Source organism: Psittacula echo (assembly GCF_963264785.1).
Source record: "Psittacula echo genome assembly, chromosome: 2".
NCBI lineage: Eukaryota > Metazoa > Chordata > Aves > Psittaciformes > Psittacidae > Psittacula > Psittacula echo.
The window spans coordinates 30,175,384-30,201,085 of record NC_137737.1 but is presented as its reverse complement, the minus strand read 5'-3'; the positions used below and the strand labels follow the sequence as shown (position 1 = coordinate 30,201,085).

General features: G+C 35.7%; 1 protein-coding gene across 3 annotated transcripts in view; it reads right to left on the bottom strand.

Moving 5' to 3' along the window:
* The window catches only part of DGKB (diacylglycerol kinase beta), a gene marked incomplete at both ends in the record, with an annotated part of 332,840 nt that overhangs the window by 76,785 nt on the left and 230,353 nt on the right, over positions 1 to 25,702 (bottom strand). For all 3 annotated transcript variants that reach the window (XM_080639402.1, XM_080639403.1, XM_080639404.1), the window contains 2 exons: positions 6,643 to 6,838; positions 12,663 to 12,753. In XM_080639402.1, the coding sequence (XP_080495528.1) occupies positions 6,643 to 6,838; positions 12,663 to 12,753 (287 nt within the window). The remainder of the gene's footprint in view (positions 1 to 6,642; positions 6,839 to 12,662; positions 12,754 to 25,702) is intronic.

Genomic DNA, 25,702 nt, shown 5'->3' with positions numbered 1-25,702 from the left:
TGGTTTTCCTAATGTTTAAACTTGGTAGAAGTATCTGGATTAGAAGGGTTAACTTTGCTATTTATTTATTTAAGGTATTTCTCTGCTTTCCTAGTTTCAAGCAAGGACAGAAAATAAAGTGCTAAACCACACAAAAAATGCAGCTATTTTTAGAGCAATTAAACAAATTTAGGAAAGAAATTAAAATTTCATACAACTATAGTTTTTTTGCTATTTTCCAAGCAAAGAAATTCATGTATATAACTAAATTAAGTGGGTAAAAGAGCCAAAGCATTTTAGATTTATATAATGCTATAACTCATCATATGTATGTTTCCTAAATTTAGATCCTAGAAATAAGTTCCACGAGTTTGATACTAGTTTACATTGAAATAGTAATGGACTTTTCTGAACTTCTGAACTTACTGAGCTTTCTCAACTAAATGCTTTGACATATGTCATCAGAGATTAGTCTTACTTAAATAGGCAGATAAGCACATATATGGATCCTCTTTCCCTTTTACCTTTTTGGTTTTGGAACTGATAGACACAATATGACACATCCCTTTTAAGTTTATTTTACTGCTTTTTAAGGAAACATGGTTTCTTATTTTTCTGATCTGTGTGTTAGACAAGTTGTAGGTCTTGGGTTGCTTGCATCAGGGAAAGAGTGCCAATGTTAGATTTTCGTTACCATTCTTTTGTTACTTCTTCCTTACAATCACAGACAAATGATCTTTTTTCCTTAAGTGTAGGAAGATTTAAACAGATGGCAGCCTCTTTGCTTATCTAACACTTTTATAGGCAGAATTTGGCTAAGAAAGCTGTCTTTCTCTTCACTTTTTCTAAAATAAATAAATAAATGTACCAACATATTTCCTATTACTGTGTTCAGTGCTTCTTCCTTTGTCAGGTTCAGTGATCTTTTTGTGTTATTTTTCACAGAAATATGATCGTTTATGTATACTACCCAGTAAGGTACTTCCAACAGATATGCCCTGATTGTTTTGGATAGAGGCATATACCTCAGTTTTTGTAGACAATTCCCGAGAAATGACCATAAATGGTTTGCAAGCTATCTCAAATGCAAAAATATGTTTACACAATCCTGTTATCCATTCTAGTATGAGCCAAGCTCAGAACAGTGTGTAATTGTTATTTCCTTTGATGTCTTAACTGATCTAATCACTCTGGTTATCATTAGTTAGACCTATTTCTGCTTCCTTGAATTCTGAATATCACCAAATGCATTATCTCAGGTTCTTTAATAGATACTGCGATCAACTTAATTTACCTTTTTCTTCCTTTCTTTGTCTAAAAGTAACACCAATAAACTACAACACTGATTACTAAAATTCATAGAACTAGATTGTATCACTATTTGCTTTCATCAAGCTATATACATATGTGCACAAAAATACCTAGCTAGGATTGTTGAGGCAGCAATTAAATGATTTTACTTACTTTGTATAAACAACATTGTTTCTGTGAGCTGAATGTTTTAACATAGACAAGCTATGAAACAGCTACAGGGATTTTTCTTTATGGTAATGTGTTAATGGTTACACTGACTAAAACTGCCTAAAAAAGATACAAAATAAGGGTGACTATCTTATCTAGCCACCACATTATCCATAGCATTTAATAAAAATATTATAGAGAGTTCACTATACATGCTTTGTACCACATTATAAATAACCTAAAGTCTACCAATACTGAATATACACTGTGTCTATTCAGTGTATTCAGCATATATATTGTACATATAGGACACAGTTTCTAACTTTTTTAACTTATGAAATGAAATCATATTTAGAGATCTCAAAATTCATGATGTGTCAAAATTTTAAATTTAGAGAATTATAACCAGCAAGGAGCTCACCTGGCCAGGGTGTAGTTTATGAAAGACCTCTATAAATCAGTCTGCTAGCCCATGAAGTTTATAATTTGCCTAGAGAACTCATTAGGAATCCCCTAGCTACAGGGAAGCTTGGGATAAGATTCTCCCCCTCCTCTGTAAAGTGGAATTTGACACTTAATAAGAAAGGTATTTTCTCCTTTCTTACAACTTATAGATATTTTGAAGTGTCAGGGTTTTCACAGTCCTTGCGTGTCCCCTGCTTTTAACTGTAGCAAACTGTCCGTATACACATTCCCAAATCTTCTGCATTCATAGTTCATGCCTAGGTGCTGTGACATGAATGCACATTGTTTTGAATTAGTCTAGTAGTCCGATATGTTACTGAGTAATAGCTCACTGCAGCTCTTAACAAGCTGTGGAGACCAACTTTGTAAGTAACGTATCACTGTGCCTCGTGACTTCCAAAATAAAGAAAGTATTGCACTGAAATATTTATAGTCTGAAGGTTTCACTCATTAATAGTTCATAGATATTGTCTTCAGGAAGGAGTCCATTGAGGTGACTGGGACTACTCATGTAAAAACAAGTTACATACGTATTTGCAATAAAGTCTTACGAGACTTTAAATTTTAAGAGATTACAGTTCAGGACAGTCCTCTAACTGAACTTCAGTGAATCAAAGCATAACAACATCCATGACAAAGGAATCCTACTCCACTGAGCAAAAAGGTTACTACAGAGATTAAAAAAAAAATTAATTTCCTTTTTGTCTCAAAAGGTTTGAAAATTTTATTTTGTAACTCTGTGTGGAAGAAAATTTTGTTGTTTAATACTTAACATAAGTGGTATATATATTTCATGTAAGATATGTTGTCATGATTTAACTTCTGTTTTGGATGTAATTTCCAAACAACAAGTAGCTCAGTTATTTACATTTATGTTTCTCAACTCATAATTTAGTTTCTATGCAGTATGTTCATCTTTTTAAAGCACTGATTTTTGGCATTTATGAATATCTGTGTATATCCAAACAAAAATCCGGTCCAACTAATTTTCAAGGATAGTTCACAGTCATATCTGAAATCTGTATTAGAAAAAAACTGATTGTGGATAGATATGTCATAGGTATGCACATACCAGAAGATTTTAAAATAAAACAACAAAATGGAAACATTGCAAGTGTCAGATTCACGAAGGCAAAATGCCAATTAAATCATCCACTTTCATGAATTGTAACATATATCTGTAGTTATATTTTTTGCCAACGCACTGATTTTGTACAATAGTAACGATAAATTAGAAATTAAAATTAAATTGTTAGAAAAAAAAATCTGTTTTTTACCCTAATAACATTTGTTGAAAGACCATCTATATTTCTGCAAAGGAGCTGAAATGAAAACTATAGTACTTCTTTCCCTTAAAAAGATTAGGATAATATTTAGTACATTACAGCTGAATTAGGTTTCATTTCCAATGAGTTATAAGCTGATCAAACAAATATATTTTCAAATGTGTTTTATATGAAAATATCAAAGACAGTTACTAGTTAGACAGAAATATGATACGCAGACACACATACCTATATGCTATCAGTGCCAAATTTTGCTCTTTAGTGTACATGCACAACTCCTAATGAGGTAAGTAGGGAATGTATTTAAATAGTGCACATATTAAATTGCTACATTTCAATATACTGTTTTCCCGACTATGAGCATATAATCAGATTGTTTTCCAAGCAGATGTCCATTTGATTACTTAAAGTCCAAATTGTGGTCTGGCTACAGGCCAGCAAAGTCCAAATTGTGGTCTGGCTAGCAGAGGGCATGGAAAGGGCAAGGAAAATACAAGTCTTTTCGTATCAACAGGTGACAAGAGTAAATGGGAGAAAAAAAAAAAGAGGGGAGTAAGTTCAGAGGAATACACCTTTCCTGAATCATATAGATCTGCAAGAAAGAAAAAAGATCTGGCAGAACTTTAACCATTTTTCATGCAGCGATGGTCGTGTTGCATGTACACGGCTCATGTTAGCTGATATACACAAAAGCAGGGTGAGGACAGCAGCAGGATCTCACAGCATTTTCTTTTTGTTTGGAAGTCTGCAAAGTCCTCCTGGGCTGTTCTAAGAAGACGAATGCAACATGCTCAGAGGCAACAAACTACCCAGAGTGAGGAGACAGCTTTCACTAGTCCATTCAAGTATCCTTTTAAAGGGTTCACGCTCTGAGTACTAAACTTCAATTCATGTATTTATGGTCAAGTTAAGAAACCATAAAAGCAGAGAGACAACAATAATAGACTGATATACAGTTCAAAAACCTCACAGTTGCACTGAAATTGAAAAAGACTAAAACTAAATGTGCATGCCACTCAGAAATCCCAATAAAAGGATTAAAAACCACAACCAAACAACAAATCCCCCACAAACCCCTTATATATATATATCTCTCCATATGAAAACGTGAGAATGTTTGATTACTGTCTCCTACAGAGTGCAGTGTTGTCAAGTGATTAGATGCTTTATTTGGAATAAAAGGAACTGATAACCAAAAAAGCAGGTATGTATTTACCATGGTTTTCAATACAGCAATACCTATTTCTCTACCAGGCATTAGCGTTTTGTAAAATGTTTTCTTTAAAATAAAAAGTACAATCCAAATGTGCCTAAGGAAACAATCAGTTAAACAGTATCAGGCTCTTGGGTTTGCTTGTACAAAGCTAGTAAAGGAATCATAGGGCTTTAGAAATGACAGGTAGTCAGTTATTTCCACAGTGGGTAGATTTAGATTTATCAAAACTGTTTGAGAAGCCTAGACATAAAATTGATTGAATTTCATTATTCAGCAATAATCTTGAATACTGATATGAAGAAGCATACTCTAACCTTAAGAGCCTACCTTAGCTAGCAGAACTAAAAGACATTTCTTTGCAGTATAAAACAGGAGCAAATCAATTGGTTCTCACCAATGTACACAAATGTACACACCACATTAATTTTTGAGCTTTACTTTGAGTAGTTTTAAGCTGGTTCCGTGGACTGAACACCCATTTGCAGTCAGAGCATGTGACCTCCCCCCCATTTAAAAGGAATCCAGTTTGCACACTCAGCGTTGTAAACTGGAATGCAATAATCATGCACAACTCAGAAATCCAAGAAGCAGACTCCTGTTAAACACTGAAACACCTCTGTAGACGTAAACAATAATACTATTCACGCACCCAGAGGTGGTTTAGTTGACGATATTGGGAAGTCAATCTCTGCTTTGAAATTGCCTTTTGGTTGAAGCTACTTCCATCCACAGTTCATTTAAAGTGATTAGAAACTAAGTCATGAGACTATGTTTTCTAAAGTAAGGTGCTTAACGTTAGCATTATGAACACTTCAATAGATAATGTAGGATCTTCCACTGAGTCTTTAATATTTTAATTATTATTTTATTTTCTCCTGCCCAGGATATGAAGTGTAGCAATGCTCTTCTAATACAGCAAAAATAGTCCGTAGATTAGCATCAGCTATATATGTATCAAATACATACATAACTTTAGTAATTAAAGGCGTTATAACATCTTGCTTCACTGTTATAAAACTTGTGAAAATGTCCTATCTCCCTGTGTTCAGAAGCAACAGAAAATTTTGGCAAGTCCATTACCCAGTAGCCTTCGTCCATCTCTGGAACATCAGGACATTATAAAACTATTGTAGTGTATGCAGAAGCTTAGCAACTGATAAGACTTCCACTGACAGTGTATTGCTAAGTTACTTTGAGATACTGAGAACATGTCAAATTGCTAAAACACACAGAAATTTTGAGTCCTAGTACCTACTTCAACCTAGCTGTAGAAAACTACTTTTGTTATCCAGATAAGTCAGCTGGACTAAAACAACAATGCGCATTAATTAACTATGATACAACTAGTGACTTAAAAATTACTGCTGATGAAATGTAAAAATAGGATATCCAAACCCAGCAAAAGGATCACAATAACATCAGGCAGTTAAAGTCCTAATCTTTACTCAGTCTGAATAACGAGAAGCAGCAGCAAGACACTCTGAAGCAAGCTTGGTCTGTTCATCCCTTGGTGTGAACAGAATGATGTTTTATAATCACTAGAACTTGCGACATGCAACGATGTGTTACAATGCATAGCATTCAGATACTACAAAGTAGAATAAGATTGCTATTTACTGTAGATTTCTTCAGGAGCTATAACTAATAATAAAATTCAGGGAGCAAATGTGACAAATCACCAGGAAAATATAGAAGCCCTTGGAATGCCCATGGATCAGGCCCATGCAAGCAAGTTACAGGATATGCATTCAAGGATTGTGCAGAACATCACAGTATAGTAATATAAAATGTATAGGCAGCTTGCCCTTCCTACTCTGAAGTAATTTTCCACAGCCTCTGGCCAAAGTCTGTTAGAATCAGGGTATGATTATCTGCAAATTTTATGCACACTGACATTAAGCAGCATCATAAATGCCCAGTAAGCATTTTCTGACTTCAAAAACTCCAGGTACTTCTAGACTGAGTATCATAGTAGCAAATGGTGCAACATGATGTGCTTAGTCTGCTTAACAGGTAACATCTGAGGCAAGTTAGCAAGTATACATACTGCAATTGTCAGCACATCTTTGTTTATGCTTTTGCTCCAGTGCTTCCCATCAAAAGAGCTAAATGCACAAGAAAAGAAATAGCCAAGAACTGTCTATCCTTTTTCTTGTCAAAAGACAATACAAGAGCAATTAAACAACTGAGTTGACTGTATGGAGCCAGATAGCCTATAGTAATCTGTAAGCCTACCTTGGCATACAAACTTCAATTCCTTGGCATCTGTGACAGTTGTTCTTTTATCTGACCTCTTTTTTTCTGTCCGACGGTGGCTACGTCTTTTCTTTGTCTCTCCCCAAAGATTTGATCCGCCATGCATGCTTGGAATGTTCAGAATGGCAATTCCTTCCAGAGAAATATTGATTAAGTCTAGCTGAATCCCATCACACTGATTAGCAAGGAGAAAAAAAAAAAAAAGGGGGGGGGGGGGAAGAGAGAGAAAAAACAGTAAAAAAGAAAGAAAAATCAGAATGTTCTACATATCAGATATTTTTCTTTGGCAGTTCATCATTCTTAACACTGTTAAAAGTTTACTCAATGTTTACACCTAAGATATATACTTGTATCTGGAAAGGAGGTATGAGATAGGCACTAATCTTCATTCAGAAGGGAAAACAGGATTCTAATTCAGCTCTTGATTGCTTAAGTGTGGCACCATTTGGTAGAGTCTTGTTATCTGATACCTATTCATTGACCCAAGTGAAATGTATTTGCAGCTTCATTACAGCTATTAGCAGAAAAAAAAATTATACTACAAAATTTTTTATAGCAATAACTGGAGGGTTTTTGTTGCGTGTTCCAGCTAAATTGTCTGTCTCATGATTTTGCAATGACATTTGTCATTATAACACCTGAGTCCCTTCCATATGAAACTAAATATAAAAGTCCCTGCATACAGAGCATATGCAGCTTCACTGATAAGGTCTAATCAGGCCCTAAGCGCACAGAACACACAGATACCAGTTTCAATCTAAAGGCAAAACTGGCACATTAGCACGGAGCTATGACTGACTAGTAACTCCTACTGGGAGGAAAGATTAGTAAAACCAGATTAAAAAAATGCTGACGCAACTATATCTTATCCCAGAACCTCCATCAGCCAGTTCTCTGAAATGTGCATTGCTGCCAAAGGAAAACATAGCATATGGAGCCAAAGAAGAGGTATCAGTGCTCTAAAAGCCTTCCAAGACATACTGGACACACAGAAGAGATCTTATTCTATGGGACAGTTCTTTCAGTGGTGGAATTATTACTGTATGGAATCTTGTATCACTAATGCATATTCTTCCTGCTTTCTATAGCAAAACTGGACATAGAAGCATTTTATAGATGTACATTCCTTAGCTAAATCTGGCTTCAAATTATATCTTAAAAAAGGACCATAGTTTTCACTTCAGGAGAATGGCTCAGGGACCTTAACTGATTAGATTGTTCAATGACAAACTGCATCTTCTTAGGTGGCAGAAGCCTACAACATTTGCAAACACAGTTCACCTGACATACATTGGATGAGATGTATCTAGCTTGATAGGACATACCTAGCCTTTGGTGACTACAATTTACTCAAGCTAAATCAAGCTAAGTCCCCCTCCCAAGCCACTTTGTTTTAGGATTAGGGGAAGTATAGCAAAATACTGCAGAACCTCTACATTAAAAAAAAAAAAAAAAGACGAAACTTCAGATTACTACAGTTGAAGCTGCAGGTGGAAGGCAAAGCATCCAGGTCCACTTATTAGTTCACTGAACCAGCAAGTTTTCTAGGATGTGGCTTGGCTAGAGGTAGATCAGCTTCATTCCTCCCAACATAGCTAGAATATATAGATATACTGGCAAGTCACATGCACCTTAAAGTATATAGCAGCATATTTTTAAGAACACTAGATCTTACTCGTGCAGTGCTCTGCAAGCCAGTAGGGAAACCAGTCATGCATTTAAAACTGATTAAGGGTCTTATTTTGTAATTCCAATACACAATAATCAGGAAGAAAACTGGAAAAATAATTAACCATGCTTCAGTAATAGTCCACTGACATCTTGCAGCTTACTGCTCTGTGGGTCACTGGCACTTTTTCCTTTATTCATTGCATGTTCGAAGAAGAAAAGCAAAGTGCAACTCAAAAATAACTGCACATAATTATTCATTTACCCTGAAACTTTCTGAGATTACAAAACAGAACTGTATTATAATGCATACTCGGCATCTTCTCAATTCTTCTAAGAATGTAAATCTCCAGAAAGAGCAATTTCAGCATTAGATTTCCATTTCATATTGGCTCTTCAAGAATTAAATGTTAAACCTGTGGATTATATTCATATAGGAAAACCTTTAAAGTTAAAAGACATCTGGAAGTGAGTTGGCAGTTGTGGCATCTACTCGAAAGTGTAACTTTTTAATAACCCATTTCTTACAAGAAAAAAGGCATGGGTCTTCAGTGAAGTTGTTCAAAGAAGCTGTGAATGCTCCATCCCTGGGAATGCTCAAGGCCAGGTTGGACAGAGCCTTGGGTGACGTGGTTTAGTGTGAGGTGTCCCTGCCCATGGCAGGGAGGTTGGAACTTGATGATCTTAAGGTCCTTTCCTATTTCCAAATAGTCCTAACTATTGACCTGACTCTATGATTCAATGTTATTTTGGAAGCAAATTCTTAGTTCCCCCTTCATTTTATATGTATTAAATATTAAGATGATTTATTTTACTAAAAATTCTGCTCATGTGTATGCTCACTTACTGCTATACATTCTAGATAAACAGATATTAATTTCATAATTAAAAGTAATCTTGTGTAAATACCCTGCAGACCTCAATGAATCAAACACATACTGTGTGTCAGGCCTCCCACTGTCTTCAAGTGGAATGTACTGGCTGGATAATTAGATAGTACATATTTTTTAACCTTATTTGCATGCATATTATATCTTTTGCACACTGACAAGCAGCAGTAACAACAAAAGTCAGATTACCACAGGGAATTCCCACAAAGAAGTCTTCATTTCTTATAATTTGCAGCCTAAATTAAAATAATTTGATCTTTGACAAGGATGAAATGTCAAGCAGAAGGGGGTCCTCTACAAGCCACGGCCTGTGGCTTCTGAAATCTGCCTAATTTATGTCAGTCACTTCTTAATACATATTTAAGTATTACACGAAAAAGATGATAAATATGCAATCTGACACCTTTGGTATTTCCCTGCTGTTAATTTATAAAGGTCTGGCGTCCTCCAAACTGACTGGAATTATTTAAATAAAAGAAGAATTGTGAAATTGGATGGCGCAGGGTCTGGCTTCCATTTTCACTCAATATTGAACACAGCAGGTAGTACACTAAGACAATTATTTGACTAGGCCTCAGAATCCCACAGTGACAAGGAACTTTCTGAATTAGTAAAGGAGGATTTCTTTTGTTCATACACAGACAAGAAGTTTGCGCTACAGGTAGCGCTGTGTTGTCCTAACACATTCATATGCTACAACAACAAAACACAGATGTGTTCTGCTTCTTTTCCTTCTTTTTTTTTTTTTTTTTTTTTTTTTTTTATTTTTTGATTTCAAGCAATGCAACAATGCTGCTAAAAATATAAAAATAAAAGCACACTTTTAAAATGTGGAGCATGCCTACCTAGATTAATAATAAACACTAGCGCTTCTATTTCTTTTTTGCCTTCTTTCCTGGCCTCAGTCCATTTTTGGGCATTGTCTTTTACACTGCTTTGATTTATCAATTATTTTCAGATCACCTTAAGAATATACATAGCCATGCCTGAAAACAGATGAGACTAAGGCTTTGCTGTGTAACCAGGTGCAATATCATGCAAAACTACATGATAATTTAAATTTCTTTCCCCCATCTATTAATACCAGGTGGTACAGAAGGTGCCACTCTGGTCCCACAATGGTTTTACAGTGTTGCAGGTATGGACTATGCCATCCCCACTGGCACTGCATCTATGCTTACTCTCATAAATACCTTCACACACCTTTCTTTTTTTTATGAAGTGGAAATAAAGTAAGTGCTCTGAACCATAAAATCTTAAGCGTCATTTACTGACACATTATCATTAAAAATAAATCATTAATCTTGCCTTCTTCTTTTTTTTTTTTTTTTTTTCTCCTTTAGAACCTATGTTTCTCTACTCAACTTTTCCAATCCCAATTTGGAAATAAAAACATATCTTATTCTGAAAAATGTAAGAATTTAGTGTCCAAACTTTGTTCTGCATCTCACATAGAAGAAAATATACAGAACATGAGACATCAATGAAAGCCAAGCTTAATTAGGTTAGAAATCAAATGTAGGGTTTAATAAATAATTGCCCATTGAACATTTGATTGCTGTCTCCCAGCTCAGAGATACAGCTCCTTAATCTTCATGGCCTTTGTTCATTCAAGAGTTGGCTATAGAATAAACGTAGTCTTGCATTTTATTCGAAGTGAAATGTGGTATCATACATCAAGCTCTCATTTACAGCAACGTCCCCAAGCAGAGAGCAGCAGGTTAAAAATAAGATGAAAACAGCACTACTCCAAAGTGTTTATAAAGTTCAAACAAGAAACATTAGATACAAGCATATTGCCAAGTACTGTTCATTTAGATGTAATTTACTCACTGTAAATAAATCTGTAAATAACTACCTCTTAACACTTCTTGTGTAAACATTGTGGAAACTATTTCCCCTATGCTTTTTGTTCCTATTTGTAGGACTAATGATAATGACCAGAATAGTTGAATACAGTATTAACAAACATGGCTCATATACCGGCAATGTAATACTTCAATGGGAATAACAGTATTAGTGATATGAATTGGTAATAATTATACAACTGCTATCAGCAACATCACAAATGTGTATGCAAACTTCTTTGCTTTGGGATGTTAACATTTCAATGGTTACAATTAGATGGTTTAAGATCACATCTTAATAAGTACTGGGCTATGTAAGACTTTTGCTGGATAGAAATATTTTCTTGGGAAAGCTTGCTCTTCAATTTGTATTTAATCAAAAGGTACATTTAACTTGCAGCATATCTGAATCAAATCAAACCAGGTAAGCATTTATTCCAATAACTAACAAAATATTTTTTGAGGCTACATGTACTTAAATCCACATGTGTGAAGTACTGTTTTGGGAAGCAAGGTTTTTTTTGTTTGGTTTGGCTTTTTTTCCTGGGGTTTCTGTTTGGTTGATTATTGAGGATTTTAATTTTTTAATCTGACCCCTGTGGAACATGTTTCCACTTGAAGAAGACATAATAGCATAATAGGAAAGTCTGGCACCACAGGTCTTACTGTTTCAGTCTCAGTTTTCTTTGCTACTGTTCTACTACCAGATCCATGGCCCCTTTAGATTATTTCAGACTTTGCTTTTCAGAAGGCTTTGACCAGACTCTGACAGCTTTCACCATACCTCTAAAAGTGTCTCATGCTACTACACAAATACTGCATTGGCATGAGCAGTTTCTCATTACTATTAGAAAGGAAAAGCACCATAATCCTCTTGAGAAATTATTTAATTATTTAACTTAAATTCTCAGGTTTGTACTTTCACTCAGTCAACATTTTTAGTTTACTCATTTTTAAACATCCTCCCCCCAACAGTTTATGCAACTTAGCCACTTATTGTATCAGCCATCAAAGTAGCAGCAGCACATTATTTTAAATTCCTATTTTGTCTGTAACTATCCTGTGTCTTTTCAGTTAATGCTCAATGTATAATGGAAAGATGACCCCTTGTGCAGAGAGAAAAGTTATTTAATGAAGGGGAATGATTCCAAATATATATATATTCTTTAACCTTTATTCAGGAAAGTAAGTACAATTTTAGGGAATTGAGTTTTAAAGGTTATAAAAACTTGGGACCTAGAAATAATAAGATTTTTTTTTTTTTATTTTAATCCTGCAGCAGCTCTCACTCCCTCCAACAGTCTTTCATTTTTCCATTTGACCTAGCCACTCTCCCTATTGATTTCTAATGTTATATTTCACCTCTTGACCTTGTCTACTGTATTAAGACTTCACTAATCATCAAACTGAACTTTGTTCTAGTGTGCAGGGCTACACTACAAATAGACATGATAAAAATAATATTTTGGAATAGAGGGTCGAAAGGATGTGCACTGCTTTGCCTTGTTGGATTCAGGCACTTTGCACCCTTGCTCCCTGCATTTCAGCTAAACTAGAGACATTTCAAGGATAAAGGCAACAATTAGTTTCTTACTTCTATTTCTACAGATTCATGCAGCTTCTTACAGGTGGCTGAGAAAGTTTCCGAAGTGCCAAATTCAAAATACCAAAATTTGTTCTTCATTCTGAAACAAGAAAAAAAGAAAAAAGATCTTATTCACTATCAATATGTGACAAAAGTGATCATCCTGTCTTCCATTATAAGTAATGGCAAAGGCTTGGGAACATATGACATCCCATTTGAAATAGATGAGCTCATAATTTTCAAAGCTTAAATGTTGGTGTCAAGTTGTATGATATCCCCTAAAGGGATAACAGGAATGTGTAGAACTGACAGGTTCAAATGTACCTTTGCCTTTTCTTCTTCAGTGACTATCAGAATATTTTTTGTCACTTAACCAGTGACATGCCTCAGAAAAATGTTATCGATTTTATTTCATGTCTTACACCTACTATACATTTTCTGACTCATGGTTAAAATCTCTGTTCCGCAAGCAGGGCACTTCCATCATGAAGAAGAGCCAAGACAAAAATGTAGCTTGCCTCGTTATCTAAAGGTAAAGATAAATGCTTATTGTTCATGATGACAGATGGGATATTCGAAGAAAATAAAAATCCCAGATCTAACAATCTTTAGATATTTTGCATTAGGAGACCTATATTACCAGGTAATTAACTCAGACACATTGCAAATGGGTGATGGGACCTGCATCTTGAAATTCATTAACAAATTCTACAGAAAAATAAAGCTGGCTATAATGCTAGTAAATTGCTTAGTTTATCATGACAGCAGGCAGAGATTACACTTTTTTCTTCTTAAATACATAAACACTGCACTTCTGTTTTACCAGATTTATTGCATACTGTTAAAAACAATCAGGACACCAGAGTACTGTTTCAAATAAGTATGTGCAGTTTTGTTGAACTTTTATGAGTAATTATTATTCTGAAACAAAACAAGAAGCTAAACTAAAAAAAAAAAAAGACACTGAACTAGAATTCATTATTCACACTTAGAAATCAGATACGAACACAGTTCATCCACTTGCATAAACTGTTCTTTGACACAGACACAGCACAGTGTACTTAGAACTTGAAAATGACTGAGTTTGCATGAGCTAGAAATGACGCAGAGTGAAACGCAAATGTAGATGACTGTCAAACATGTCAGCAAATGTACAAATCCTACCCCTTTGGTACTTATTTCAAATTACACATAAAAGTCTATTTAGTAGCTCTTAAAATCTACTTAATGGTTCTTAAAATTACAAAGGGTGAAGGAGCACTACAGCCTTGGCCTTTCCCAGAAACCTGCTGGCACAAGAGCCAGTCATTTCTATTGCAATACCAGAGGTGGGTAAGGATGTCCAACCCAGCAGCCTGCACACGGTGGAGAATGGAAGAATAATAAAGTGTCACATTTCTGATGGAAAAGTTAAGGTATTTCCAAAGATTTTTGCACAGAAAACCTTGAAATGTTTGGAAACTATTTTTTGAAAACCTGCTCTGGGATAAATGGCATATTGTCAAAAGAGGTTCAACAACCAGAAGGGCTCAGACCAGATTCACTTCTGGTGAGTGAAAGTGGTCTGATGTACATTCCTTCTATACCTGCAGCACACTGACATGCTGACTTGGGATTAACTGCTCTGTTAATGACAATGTATATGGAGAAATGAACAGTCCTTCAATTTCCAAACAAATGTGAACATTTTGCGTACCTTTGGAAAATCTGGGTGCAATTATTTTCCTGCTACTTTCTACACAAGAATGATGAAAAAAAAAATAACAATAAAGAACCCCATACAACCTGATGCAAATACTCGGAAAAAATACTTTGTCATTTCTTTTGAAAGATCAACAAGCCTTTGCATCTTCTCCTATGAGAACTTAATATTCAGTTATTTTTACCCCAAAAGCATCTTTTCTTTTTCTTTATTGAAAAGCCTGCTTTAAATGGATCTCATAAACTCTTTGACTTGCACGAAGATAGATATATTTTAGAGTAATCTGGAATATATTTTGTCAAGTCCATGTATTTTTAGTTCAGCGAAACAAAACCCAGCATTGTCAGTGCACTCAAGGTTTACAAGAAAATTTAGATCTGCAAGTCAAAACCTACTAGAATTCTATGACAGAAGATTAAGGACATTTAGCAGGTGATGTTTTGATGGTAGATGTATTTTTTATCATTTAAATATACCCTATGTGATTCTATTAGGCAAAAAAATGTAGTCTTGTGAGCCTGTCCTCCTTTCTCTTGTTGACTATACCTCTGTTTTAAGGATAGAAAGACAACCTATTTGACAGCTTTACCAGCATAAAGTTAGATGTAGATACAAACAATTTATTCTTCATTTCCAAAAGGATTTACCAACTCATTTTACCAGCCATGAAAAAGATTAGATTGCTTGTTTTTAATCACTGGGACCAGTATTATTTAATATATTCATCAATGATTTAGATGAGGGAATTGAGTGTACTGTCAGCAAGTTTGCTGATGACACTAAGCTGGGAGGAGTGGCTGACACGCCAGAAGGCTGTGCTGCCATCCAGCGAGACCTGGACAGGCTGGAGAGTTGGGCAGGGAGAAACTTGATGAAATATAACAAGGAAAAGTGTAGAGTCCTGCATCAGGGCAGGAACAACCCCAGGTTCCAATATAGGTTGGGGAACGACCTGTTGGAGAGCAGTGTAGGGGAGAGGGCCCTGGGGGTCCTAGTGGACGGCAGGATGACCATGAGCCAACACTGTGCCCTTGTGGCCAAGAAGGCCAATGGCATCCTGGGGTGTATTAGAAGGGGGGTGGTCAGTAGGTCGAGAGAGGTCCTCCTTCCCCTCTACTCTGCACTGGTGAGACCGCATCTGGAATATTGTGTCCAGTTCTGGGCCCCTCAGTTCAAGAAGGACAGGGTCCTGCTGGAGAGAGTCCAGCGCAGGGCAACTAAGATGATTAAGGGAGTGGAGCATCTCCCTTATGAGGAAAGGCTGAGGGAGCTGGGTCTCTATAGTTTGGAGAAGAGGATACTGAGGGGTGACCTTATTAGTGTATATAAATATATAGAGGGGGAGTGTCACGAGGATGGAGCCAGGCTCTTCTCAGTGGCAAACAATGATAGGACAAGGGGTAATGGGCACAAACTGGAACACAAGAGGTTCCACTTAAACTTGAGAAGAAACTTTTTCTCAGTGAGGGTGACGGAACACTGGAACAGGCTGCCCAGGGGGGTTGTGGAGTCTCCTTCTCTGGAGACATTCAAAACCCACCTGGACACATTCCTGTGTAACCTTATCTAGGTATTCCTGCTCTGGCAGGGGGATTGGACTAGATGATCTCTTGAGGTCCCTTCCAATCTCTAACATACTGTGATACTGTGATAAATGCACTGTATTTTTCATTGAACAGAAAATTGTATTAGAACTTTTACTATACATACAAAGTCAAAAGTAAAAAAATCAATTATACTAAAATCTCCATAAGCAATACCAGTCTTATAATAAATAGTCTAATTTTTCTATAATAAAAAAATCTCTGAATTTATATCTTCCACTTGGATTCCTGCATTCCTATTTCAAACAATTAAAGCTTATATGCTTATCAAGAAAGCAGCAAATATTAGAAGTGTCCATTTAGAAGATTAATGAACTATTCTGATGGTCATTCTAATTTCTTTCACAACAGTATATTTTAGATACGTTAACAAATACATATTTAATGACAATTTTGCAACATTAAAACTGCAAGAAACTGAATCGTGGGCTGCTGTCAAGTCTATTTTCTCTCTCTCCTAGAGGAGATGATAATTTAGACTTTTTCCAATTTTAGTAAGAGATGACCAAAATAAAGATGAAGTCTATTTCAGTTAAAAAAAAAAAAAAAAAAAAAAAAAAGCATTATACAGTAGCCCTTTTCTTTACAACACTGGTTTTGTTGGAATGGGAAAGGGAATAGATTATTTTACAGGAAAAGATTTTTGCATATGCTTCAAAGTGCACAGCTAAACTCTTAAACAACTTTGTGTTTGAAAACACAATATAAATAAAACATCAGTCATGACTAAAGGCTGACCTATCTAATCCTGTTATTGGATTAGAGTATGTCAAAATATATACAGCCTATGGATGCAGGAATGACAAAACAAAACTGTAATTCAAGAGCCTACACAACTTTTGTGCTGGAGGTGTATACCCTGAAGTACTGGTCAATTTTCTGGTAAGTGGAGTGATCTCAAACAGGGATGACAAAAATGGCAAGACAATACGGGAAGGCTAACACTGCCGTTTCTTGCAGTGTTTCTATACCACGGATAAATATCAGACTTAGAAACTTTGATATGTTTCTTGGAAAAGTTCAGACTAATATTTGGTAATCAAGGCAAAATTATCAAAATAGTCTGTGATATGGGTTTGCTCCATTATCAGGTAATCAGAAACCCCCCTACTGCTAAAACTATTTTATATAACCTTTCTGATTAAGCAATTACAAGGCATGTCATTGAAAAATTGTCCTGTATCTAAATATGGAAATAGTAAATACTTTATTCTACACCTGAAGAGCATCTCTACTTCACTGCAGTATGCACACTCTGTCAGAACATGCATAACAATAGACCAGCTATAGGCTGCTAATAAAAGGTCATGACAATAAAACAGAAGTATCTTTAAACTTAAGAAACAAATTCACGTTCTGGTGTTAAGGGTCTATAGCTGGGGCAAGAGCTTATTATTATCTTTGTAAATTTGCCATGCTTTCCACCACATTCTATTTACACTTCTTGCATTTATTATTTATATGTATTATATTTATTTCCAATTTAATTATGCAGTCTCAAGCTTCAGTGACTTGAGCTAAAAATTTCTACATCAGGAAATTTCTGACTACAATCTTAATAAAATTTCAGCTGAAATACTTTGGCCATTTCTTAAAATGATTGGAGAAAAAAATGTATATTTGCTCATATTAATTGTGTTTGCTAACATACACTTTGAACTGTTTTAATACAGGATACTTTCAGAGCAGAAATTTTAAATTTAGTACAAGGATGGCCTTGCATCAAGAATATGCCTCTGGCCATCTGTGTGAAAATACATAAAGAATCTAACTGTATTTTGATCACTTGAAAACATACTCTGGGTATGATTTTTTTCCAATATTCTCATACGGCAGGAAAAGAACAAATTTTTGTCCCTAGCTCTGTCATCTTTTATCCTTTAACCTATATAGAGATTTTTACCCCTGACACTACCAGAATTCTTAATTTTTCCAAGGTAAATTCCTTGAAAAGTTCACTGCCAGGAAGCAATCTTTACGACAAATCTGTGCAAGAATGCTGATGGACAAGCAATACTCAGTTTCCCCCATAAACTACAGTGTTCTTCAAAATATAATCCCTAAGGACTGCCTTCTAAAAACATTTTTTCTTTTTTTAAAGCTATTCCAATTATGTTGCAGGAGTACTATTGGTTTGTCAATGAGTATCAAGTATTTAAAAGGAACAGGTCATTGTGTCTCCCTTTTCCCCCTTGTTCACCCTTTGTCCTTTGTTCCAAGGAAACATGGAATAATGTGTAGAACCACCTCCGCAGGGAATCAAAAATACCAGAGAAGTGTGCAGAAATGGAGGTGTGAGACAGAGGTGTATTTCCATAGAGCAGAAACCGTTTGGATCCAAGGGGAGAACGTGGTTGACAAGTATATGTGAAAAAAAAAAAAAAAAAGAGATCATCATCAAGGAAAATAGAGAAATAAAGAAAGAGAAGAATTAGAAAAAGATGGGAACCTAATTTCAAAATTCACTCAAGTTCTGCAATGCTGAAAGAAGAATGATGATCAAATAGAGAAGGGAAGAAAAAGAAAATAATCCTAGAGGAGACCCAAGTAAAACCACATATTTCTGATGTTTGAAAATACAGATAACAAGGTCTAAAAAGGAAACTGGCAGTATAGGAAGCATCATGCTGGGCAAAAAAGCTGAACAGCTGTTCCAATATGCTGTCACTGACAGTGGTTAGTACCCAAGACTTTGGAGAATAGGGTAAAACTCCATGTAGTATACAGCTGGGAGTAATCTAGCTCTGAGAAGCGTTTATTATTATTTATGATTCTATCGAGTTGAAAGAGGGTACATTTAGATTAAATGTAAGGAAGGATTTTTTCACAATGAGGGTGATGAGGCCTTGGCACAGGTTGTTCACAGAAGCTGTGGCTGCCCCCTCCCTGGCAGTGTTCAACGCCAGGTTGGATGGAGCTTTGAGCAACCTCGTCTAGTGGAAGGTGTCCCTGCCCATGGCAGGGGGTTGGAACTGGATGAGCTTTAAGGTCCCTTCCAATCTAAAGCATGCTATGATTTTAATTCAGACAGTTTGTGGCCATTTACACCATGAAGCAACTTTAAAAAAAAAGGAAAAAAAAGGAAACAAAGAAAAAAAAAAGGAAACAAACAAAAGAAAAACCAAACCCCAAGCAAAGATCAGCCAAACTCATGATAGGAAATGCCCTTACAAAAAAAAAAGTTTATGTTAATCCATGGCTATGTTTATTAGAGCTTGGAATCTTGTACTGCATTAAGAAAACCCCCAGCAACATAGAAGCCTTAGTGCTGCTTCTTGATGTATGTGGAAAAAAAAGTCTGTATGGAAAAGAAAGCTTTCTAAGGTGTATCTTAAATTGCTGCTTTTGTTTTATTGAGTCCCAGCCTGTGAGATATACCTTCAACAGCAAGTGAAGCAAAACTTACAGCAGATTGTATGTCATGGTGATTGTACTTTGTATTCCTGGTAATAAAATGTGCTGATACATTGGATTTTATCTAATTAAATACATATTCAATGTCTGACAAAATAAATAAAACTTCAGTTGCTAAAAAAAAAATGTAATGCTTCATACAATTCAATATAAAGAATATTCTTATCAAGTCCTATCCTCACAGAAGTTTTCAACAGACAACATTTTTTCCATCTTTTCTTACTGTTCATAAATCTATTATCTAGGTAATTTTATACTTGGGTAAAAATGATTTCATTGCAGCACATAATATATATTAATAAGAATGTATGACTTTTTCTAATGTTCTTTTTTCTTTCCACTTCTGTGGAACTTAACAATTATATAATTCCTGTTCTGCTTTATAATGAATCATACGCAAAGGTAAGGAAATAGGCAGTGGAGATGCACATGCATAAGAGATTTATGTGTGACTGGCATGATTTTAATAGAGACATCTCTGTCAATTTTTTTCTTTTTCCATTACCAACTGTACTTATGGCAAGTCTGTTAATCTCTTACAGCACATTGCATAAGCAGAGATTGTATAGATAAGTGCAGAGAAGTTAACATCCTGAAAGAATAGTTTCAGGTTTACACAATAAATAAGATTTTCACATTATCATACGATACCACCCATACCACCTACAAACTTGTGTTTGACTCCTTTTTCTCTCATGCTTTATAATACTTTTGCACTGCAGCTTGCATTTCTGCAAGCAGTTGGTCTGCAGTTTCCACTGTCCACCTGCCTGCCCCACCTCTCCACCTCTCTGCCCAATTTTCTCCGAACAGTCTGCTGCTGTAACTACCATACTTCCTTGTTGCCCCTTCAGTTCCAGTTCTGCTTTCATCTGTGCTCTCACATCTGTCCAAGAACCTACCGCAGACACCTTGCTCACTCTGACCAATTTCAGCAATGAATACAAATCATGAAGAGTTGCAAAAGGGCCCTGCAGTACTGACTGACTGTGGTATAAACACCGATGACATGTAATGTGAATAAATATAGAGTGATGCATAGTGAAAAGCAAAAAAAAAATCTTAATTTTACAAAAAATGATGAGTTCTCAGGGACAGAATCTTGGATTTACAATAGCTGAATGAAGTGCTGGATAAGTTCTAAACAGCCTTCGCAAGAATTGTGCTGTGATGCTGAATAATATGTGGAGTTTTCCTCTCCCCAAAGAGGACATGTGGGAGGTGGAAGGAACTGGGGGGGAGGAGAGGTGGAAGAAAGAAAAAACAAAAAAAAGACTATACTAGAACTGGAAAAAATATGGAGAAAGAAAATGGTGGCAATAAAAATATTGAATACCTTTTGAATTCTTCAACCTAGAAAAGTGATAAATGAGAGAGATATATTAGAGTTCTATAAAATCATGCATGCTATGGGGGAGAACAAATAGTGTATTCACTGTCTCTTCCAAGAAAAAGATAAGACAGATGAGAAAGACCTAGGAGGCAGCAATGGAAGCAGAGCAACTGAAAACATCGGTTTTATTAGTACTGTCTCCAGGCTGAAAGTTGAAAACACAGTGCTGCACCAGGTACTAAGAAGGAGAAAAAGTGACTGTTACTGCTGAACCCAGGACACAGATACAACAAAAGGTTTCTTTACACAGCATGCAATTAAGATGCTAAACTCTTGGCGAGAGAATGCTAAAAGCTTACATCAGTTCAAAAATTACTTGAGGGATTAATGGAAGAAATAGCCACTGAAGTCCACCTAACAAAAGCACCACAAATATGGAAATACATTATAAGTTACCCAATTTTTCTCAGACTTATTGGCAGATGGTACTGGAGAAACAGCACCTGATTAGGTATCCTTCTGGCTGACACTGGATAGGTATTTTTATGTCCTTAAGTTTCTGGTCCCAGGCAGATTTCCTCATTTCTTTTACTGTCTTTGCTGGATTATCTATTTCTCCTCAATAAGTATCTTGCCATCTGTTAACCACTTCTTATCTCAGGCTAATTTCATTTGGGTTGAAATATTTGTACAGACAGTCCAGTTTTGAGAACCAGTCAGCTGACACACTGCAGAAAGGTACTGGTGTTCCCAAACACCATCTATCATCTGCAGACAAAAGGTGCAACAAAGTCACTGGATGCCTGTGCACTGTTTCCTGATTTTGCAAGGTTACTGATCAGAATGTAATTTGTCTAGGTTTTTGAGAAAATCAGCAGCCAGATTGGAAGTGCTCCATCTGCTAGGGGTACCAGAAAAAAAACCAAGAGCAAATCCAGGATGATAATCATATCCATAATCCACATTCTTCACTTATTAGCTATGAAACCTCGTTGGGTTAACTATGATGCCATTCTCACATACCCTTCTTAAAATGCAGACTGCAATGGAGAAAAGCCTACTTCTAACATCTATGCAAAGAAGAATCTTATCCTAAAAATACAAATAAAAATATCCATATTGAAATATTAACAACACACTTCAGTGATTTTAAGAGCCTCATATTAGGTGCTAGGTGCTATAATGGAGGAGGAACTCAGTGACTTTTGAGCTGTGTCTCAGATTGCACTGTTTTGTGCCATGATGCAACAGGATGTTAATGAGAAAAAAGAGATAATGGATTTCTCTTAAGAGTTACAGAGAAGTGGTACACTCAACTGAGAAAAAGTACAGGAGGTTAACCTACAGCACCTGGTATAAACCCCAGTTATTATAAAACAGTGTGATACCTGACAGAACTTGACAGACAAACTGACCTACAGTTTACAAGATATTCCTCCATGTAAGAGGGTACTGTTTCTAATCTGTGATAGAAATATCTGTTTTAAATAGGAATTCTGACACTTGCTTTTGAATATATTGTGCTGTAACAAGTTTTTCGTAAGACCAAAAAAACACAGTTTAGTTTCTCTAAATGTTTACTTAAAAAGTATCTTCATTATATCTGTGACTTAATATGTCAATTTGCTCCACTAAATGAACATTCCTGTAACAGTTCTTCCATCCTTTGTGTCTATTCCCCAACTTGAAAAAATTATTTATTTTTATCCTCATATTTCTCCTCAGTTTCTTTCCCAAAATCCCCAGTCTTGGAAGCAGATGCTGAGGCACCAATGACTCATTAATCTGAAGAGGGCTTTTATCATGAACAAAAAAAAAGCCTATAAACAGTTCCACATTTACCAGCCTTGGTCATACTAGAGAACCAGCAAAGCTCCTTTTAAAAAAAAAAATAAAGAAAGAAATAGAGAAAGAATAAGCCCTCTCTGTATATAATAGACCTCAGAGTAGTATCTCAGAGCAAGGTCACAGACCTTCACATTTCATCTTTAAATTATGTTAGACGAATAAAACAACTTTCCTTCCCCTTACCCACTAATATGGATATGTAAAAGCAGGTATGACACTGAGTAGTACTTAAATTAATGAGGCCATTGCTAAGGCAGTTCAGAGGTTCAGTGACAGGTTTACCAGGAGAAACTCCTCACTGGCTGCTTCACAATTGTGGCACTCTTTTAGAAGACAAACAAACAAACATATGAACCAGTTTTGTTTCCCTGTAATGCAGGTGATTACATGTAATTAATGTTTTTGTCTACCCAATATTTTAACTCCAACTGAAAAACTAAAGAGTCTCAATACTGCTATTCAACTTTTGCCAAAAAATCCTTATATTCCCTTAAAATACTTGGAACACCATGCCTTATACCATTCCCAAGTAGGACACAATTAGGAGATTAAGGAAAAAAAATCCAAAACAAATCAAAAAGATCCTGAAGTAATCAAATGTTGTAAGGGAAACAATGAGCAGCTCTTCTATGAATACACAGGGGAAACATCAGACTCTTGTGTAGGAGAAACTCTTTGACAAAATCTTTTCTTCCTAGGATCCCTGCAGAAATATTTAAACCTGACAGGCCTGGGGACAGAGTCTGTCTGACAGGGGAATCACAGGACTTTAAAGGGGTTGTTGTTTTTTTTTTTAACTTAAAGAGCAGACTTATGAGTTTTTGAAGCCTCACACATTTCAAGCTTCACTGTCTCCTGATTCCATCCTTATGAGAAGACCACTTCCAAGAATGGAAGTAGCTTACCTGGAATTCAGCTTGACACCATACTTTGGCATGTCAATACTACTATGAAGTAGACAGTTGTATTCCCATTGAAGACAAATGACATTGACTCAATGGAACCGAAGGTGTGATTCACCAGGCATGAGTAAGCAGAATTGCTCTCCAGGCTTCATTGAGAAAAACAACTGCCTCTCCACTGGGAGTGGAAATGATCTTAAGGTCCTTTCCAGCCCTAACTATTCTATTATATCTAGTTCATGTGTACACAGACACCTTTTGACTTCTACATTGAGTTGTCTAATCCGAAACTGAGCGTCTGTCTTGTTTCAAAACACACCTAGACGGAATCCCATCCCCCAAAACTCTACAAGATGAATGAAGTCTCATTATTCCTTATTTTACTTGCTAAAAAAGAGTTTAAACCCCATATCCTTACAAGTATTTAGGTGGGACAAGGCATCAAAGACCCTTTCACCTAAGGCTTTTAGTGATTTACCACTAAAAGTAAGGCTTTTCTAGCCTTACCAGAAGAGTCCAATATTTGGAACTCAGTCCACCTGTGTTCCCTGTAGCACCTTAAATGCACATCCAAAAGGCAACATAAGATGTCCCTCCTCCTTAGGTTCATCAGGTGAAACATGTTAGCCAAGTTTCATTCTCTTTGTGAAACAGAAGTTCACAGTTACTAAATAACACTTCATTCCCTTCTATTTTGTAGGGTAGGATGGGATGAGTTTTGTTTCTAAAAGGCCACTGATATTTTAGAAACCTGAAAATATTACAATTAATGCTATACTTGTGAGTCTATATTTTTAGGTAACATTTGAAAACTGAACACAGTCATCAGCTGTGCTTAAAAATGCTGTTCCGCAAATGTGCAGAGACTTCAGAATGCATTTTTAGTGTGACAGAATGTCTTAGCAGAAATCAGGACATAGCATTGAAACTGCAAATGGTAGCTGTATAAATAATAAATTCTACTACTATAACTACTTACCACCTCACCCTTTAAAACACAAAGTCAGAAAACTTTCTAGACTGAACAGCACCTAATAGGATGAGGAAGGCTGCCAGGCAGAGAGTAAAGCTAAGAACAGTGTAGTGGTTTTGCTCCTCTCTACAAAGCCACAAAGCCATGTGACCAAGAGTCATTCCACCAAAAGTCTTGTTGAATTATCAGCAAATAACTGCATGTCATTGTTTCATTTATCGGAAAGTTTCAGTTAGAATACTTATTTTTTAATCCCTGTACTCCACTACAATTTAAAATATATACAATCAAGAAGAAAATTATTAATTTTAAAAGGCATACTTAAAATAAATCTATATAATAGTTCCCTATGTGCCTTCTATGGAATGTGTCAGTGATTATATATGTTCCACCTTGGGAAAGTCTATAGATACAGACCCTTCTTATGAGTATCTACACAAATATCACTTCAAGAAATCTTCTGCTTTTCTAAATTTTGGATAATCATAAGCTACAGGAATGATATATTTACCACCAATGCTTAGTAAGATTCTTTTCTGTGACCAGAAAATTGGTGAGGAATCAACTTTTACAGGTTGTAATTCTAAGCTATCAAATAAGCCTAGTAATTAGACCTGTGCTTCTACCTAAATCATATTTGTCTTGTGCAGTGCCTTTGGCATTGCTTCTTATACTGCAGCTTTATATTGCATTTCTAATCATTATTTCACCCCAGCTTTTTAAAATCTCTCACAGCTCCATGCTACCAGCTGTTGTTTTCTTTCCTAACGCACTTCACTTGCAACGAAAAAAAAAAACAAACCAAAACAACCCCACCGATTTAGATTTCTTTGAACCTTATTCTTACTGCTTTTCAGCTCCTGAGACAAATGGAAGCAATCATTCTTTGCTTTAAAGTCAGTAATATTTTAAGACTTAAACTTGATGAGGAAATCAAACATGGTCAATGAGGATACTGTCATTTGGATGCATTGATCTGATTTCTTAGAATTTGCAGGATTCCAAAGACTGCTTGACTTGAAAATTCACCAGTGTAACCAATTTTCCAAGCTTAAACAAGTACAGATTGTTTGGTGCATGCTATTAAAATAAAAAATGGAAATAAAAGGAGCTATATACAGATAAAATGAAGCAATTAATGCTTACAGAATTGAGACTCTGTTTCAGTATAAACTTTATAATTTTAGGTTAGTTAATAAATTTCTAAATTATATAAACTAAGTCAAATTAAGACACTCTTAAGTTAAAATGTATCTACTCTATCACTTGTTCT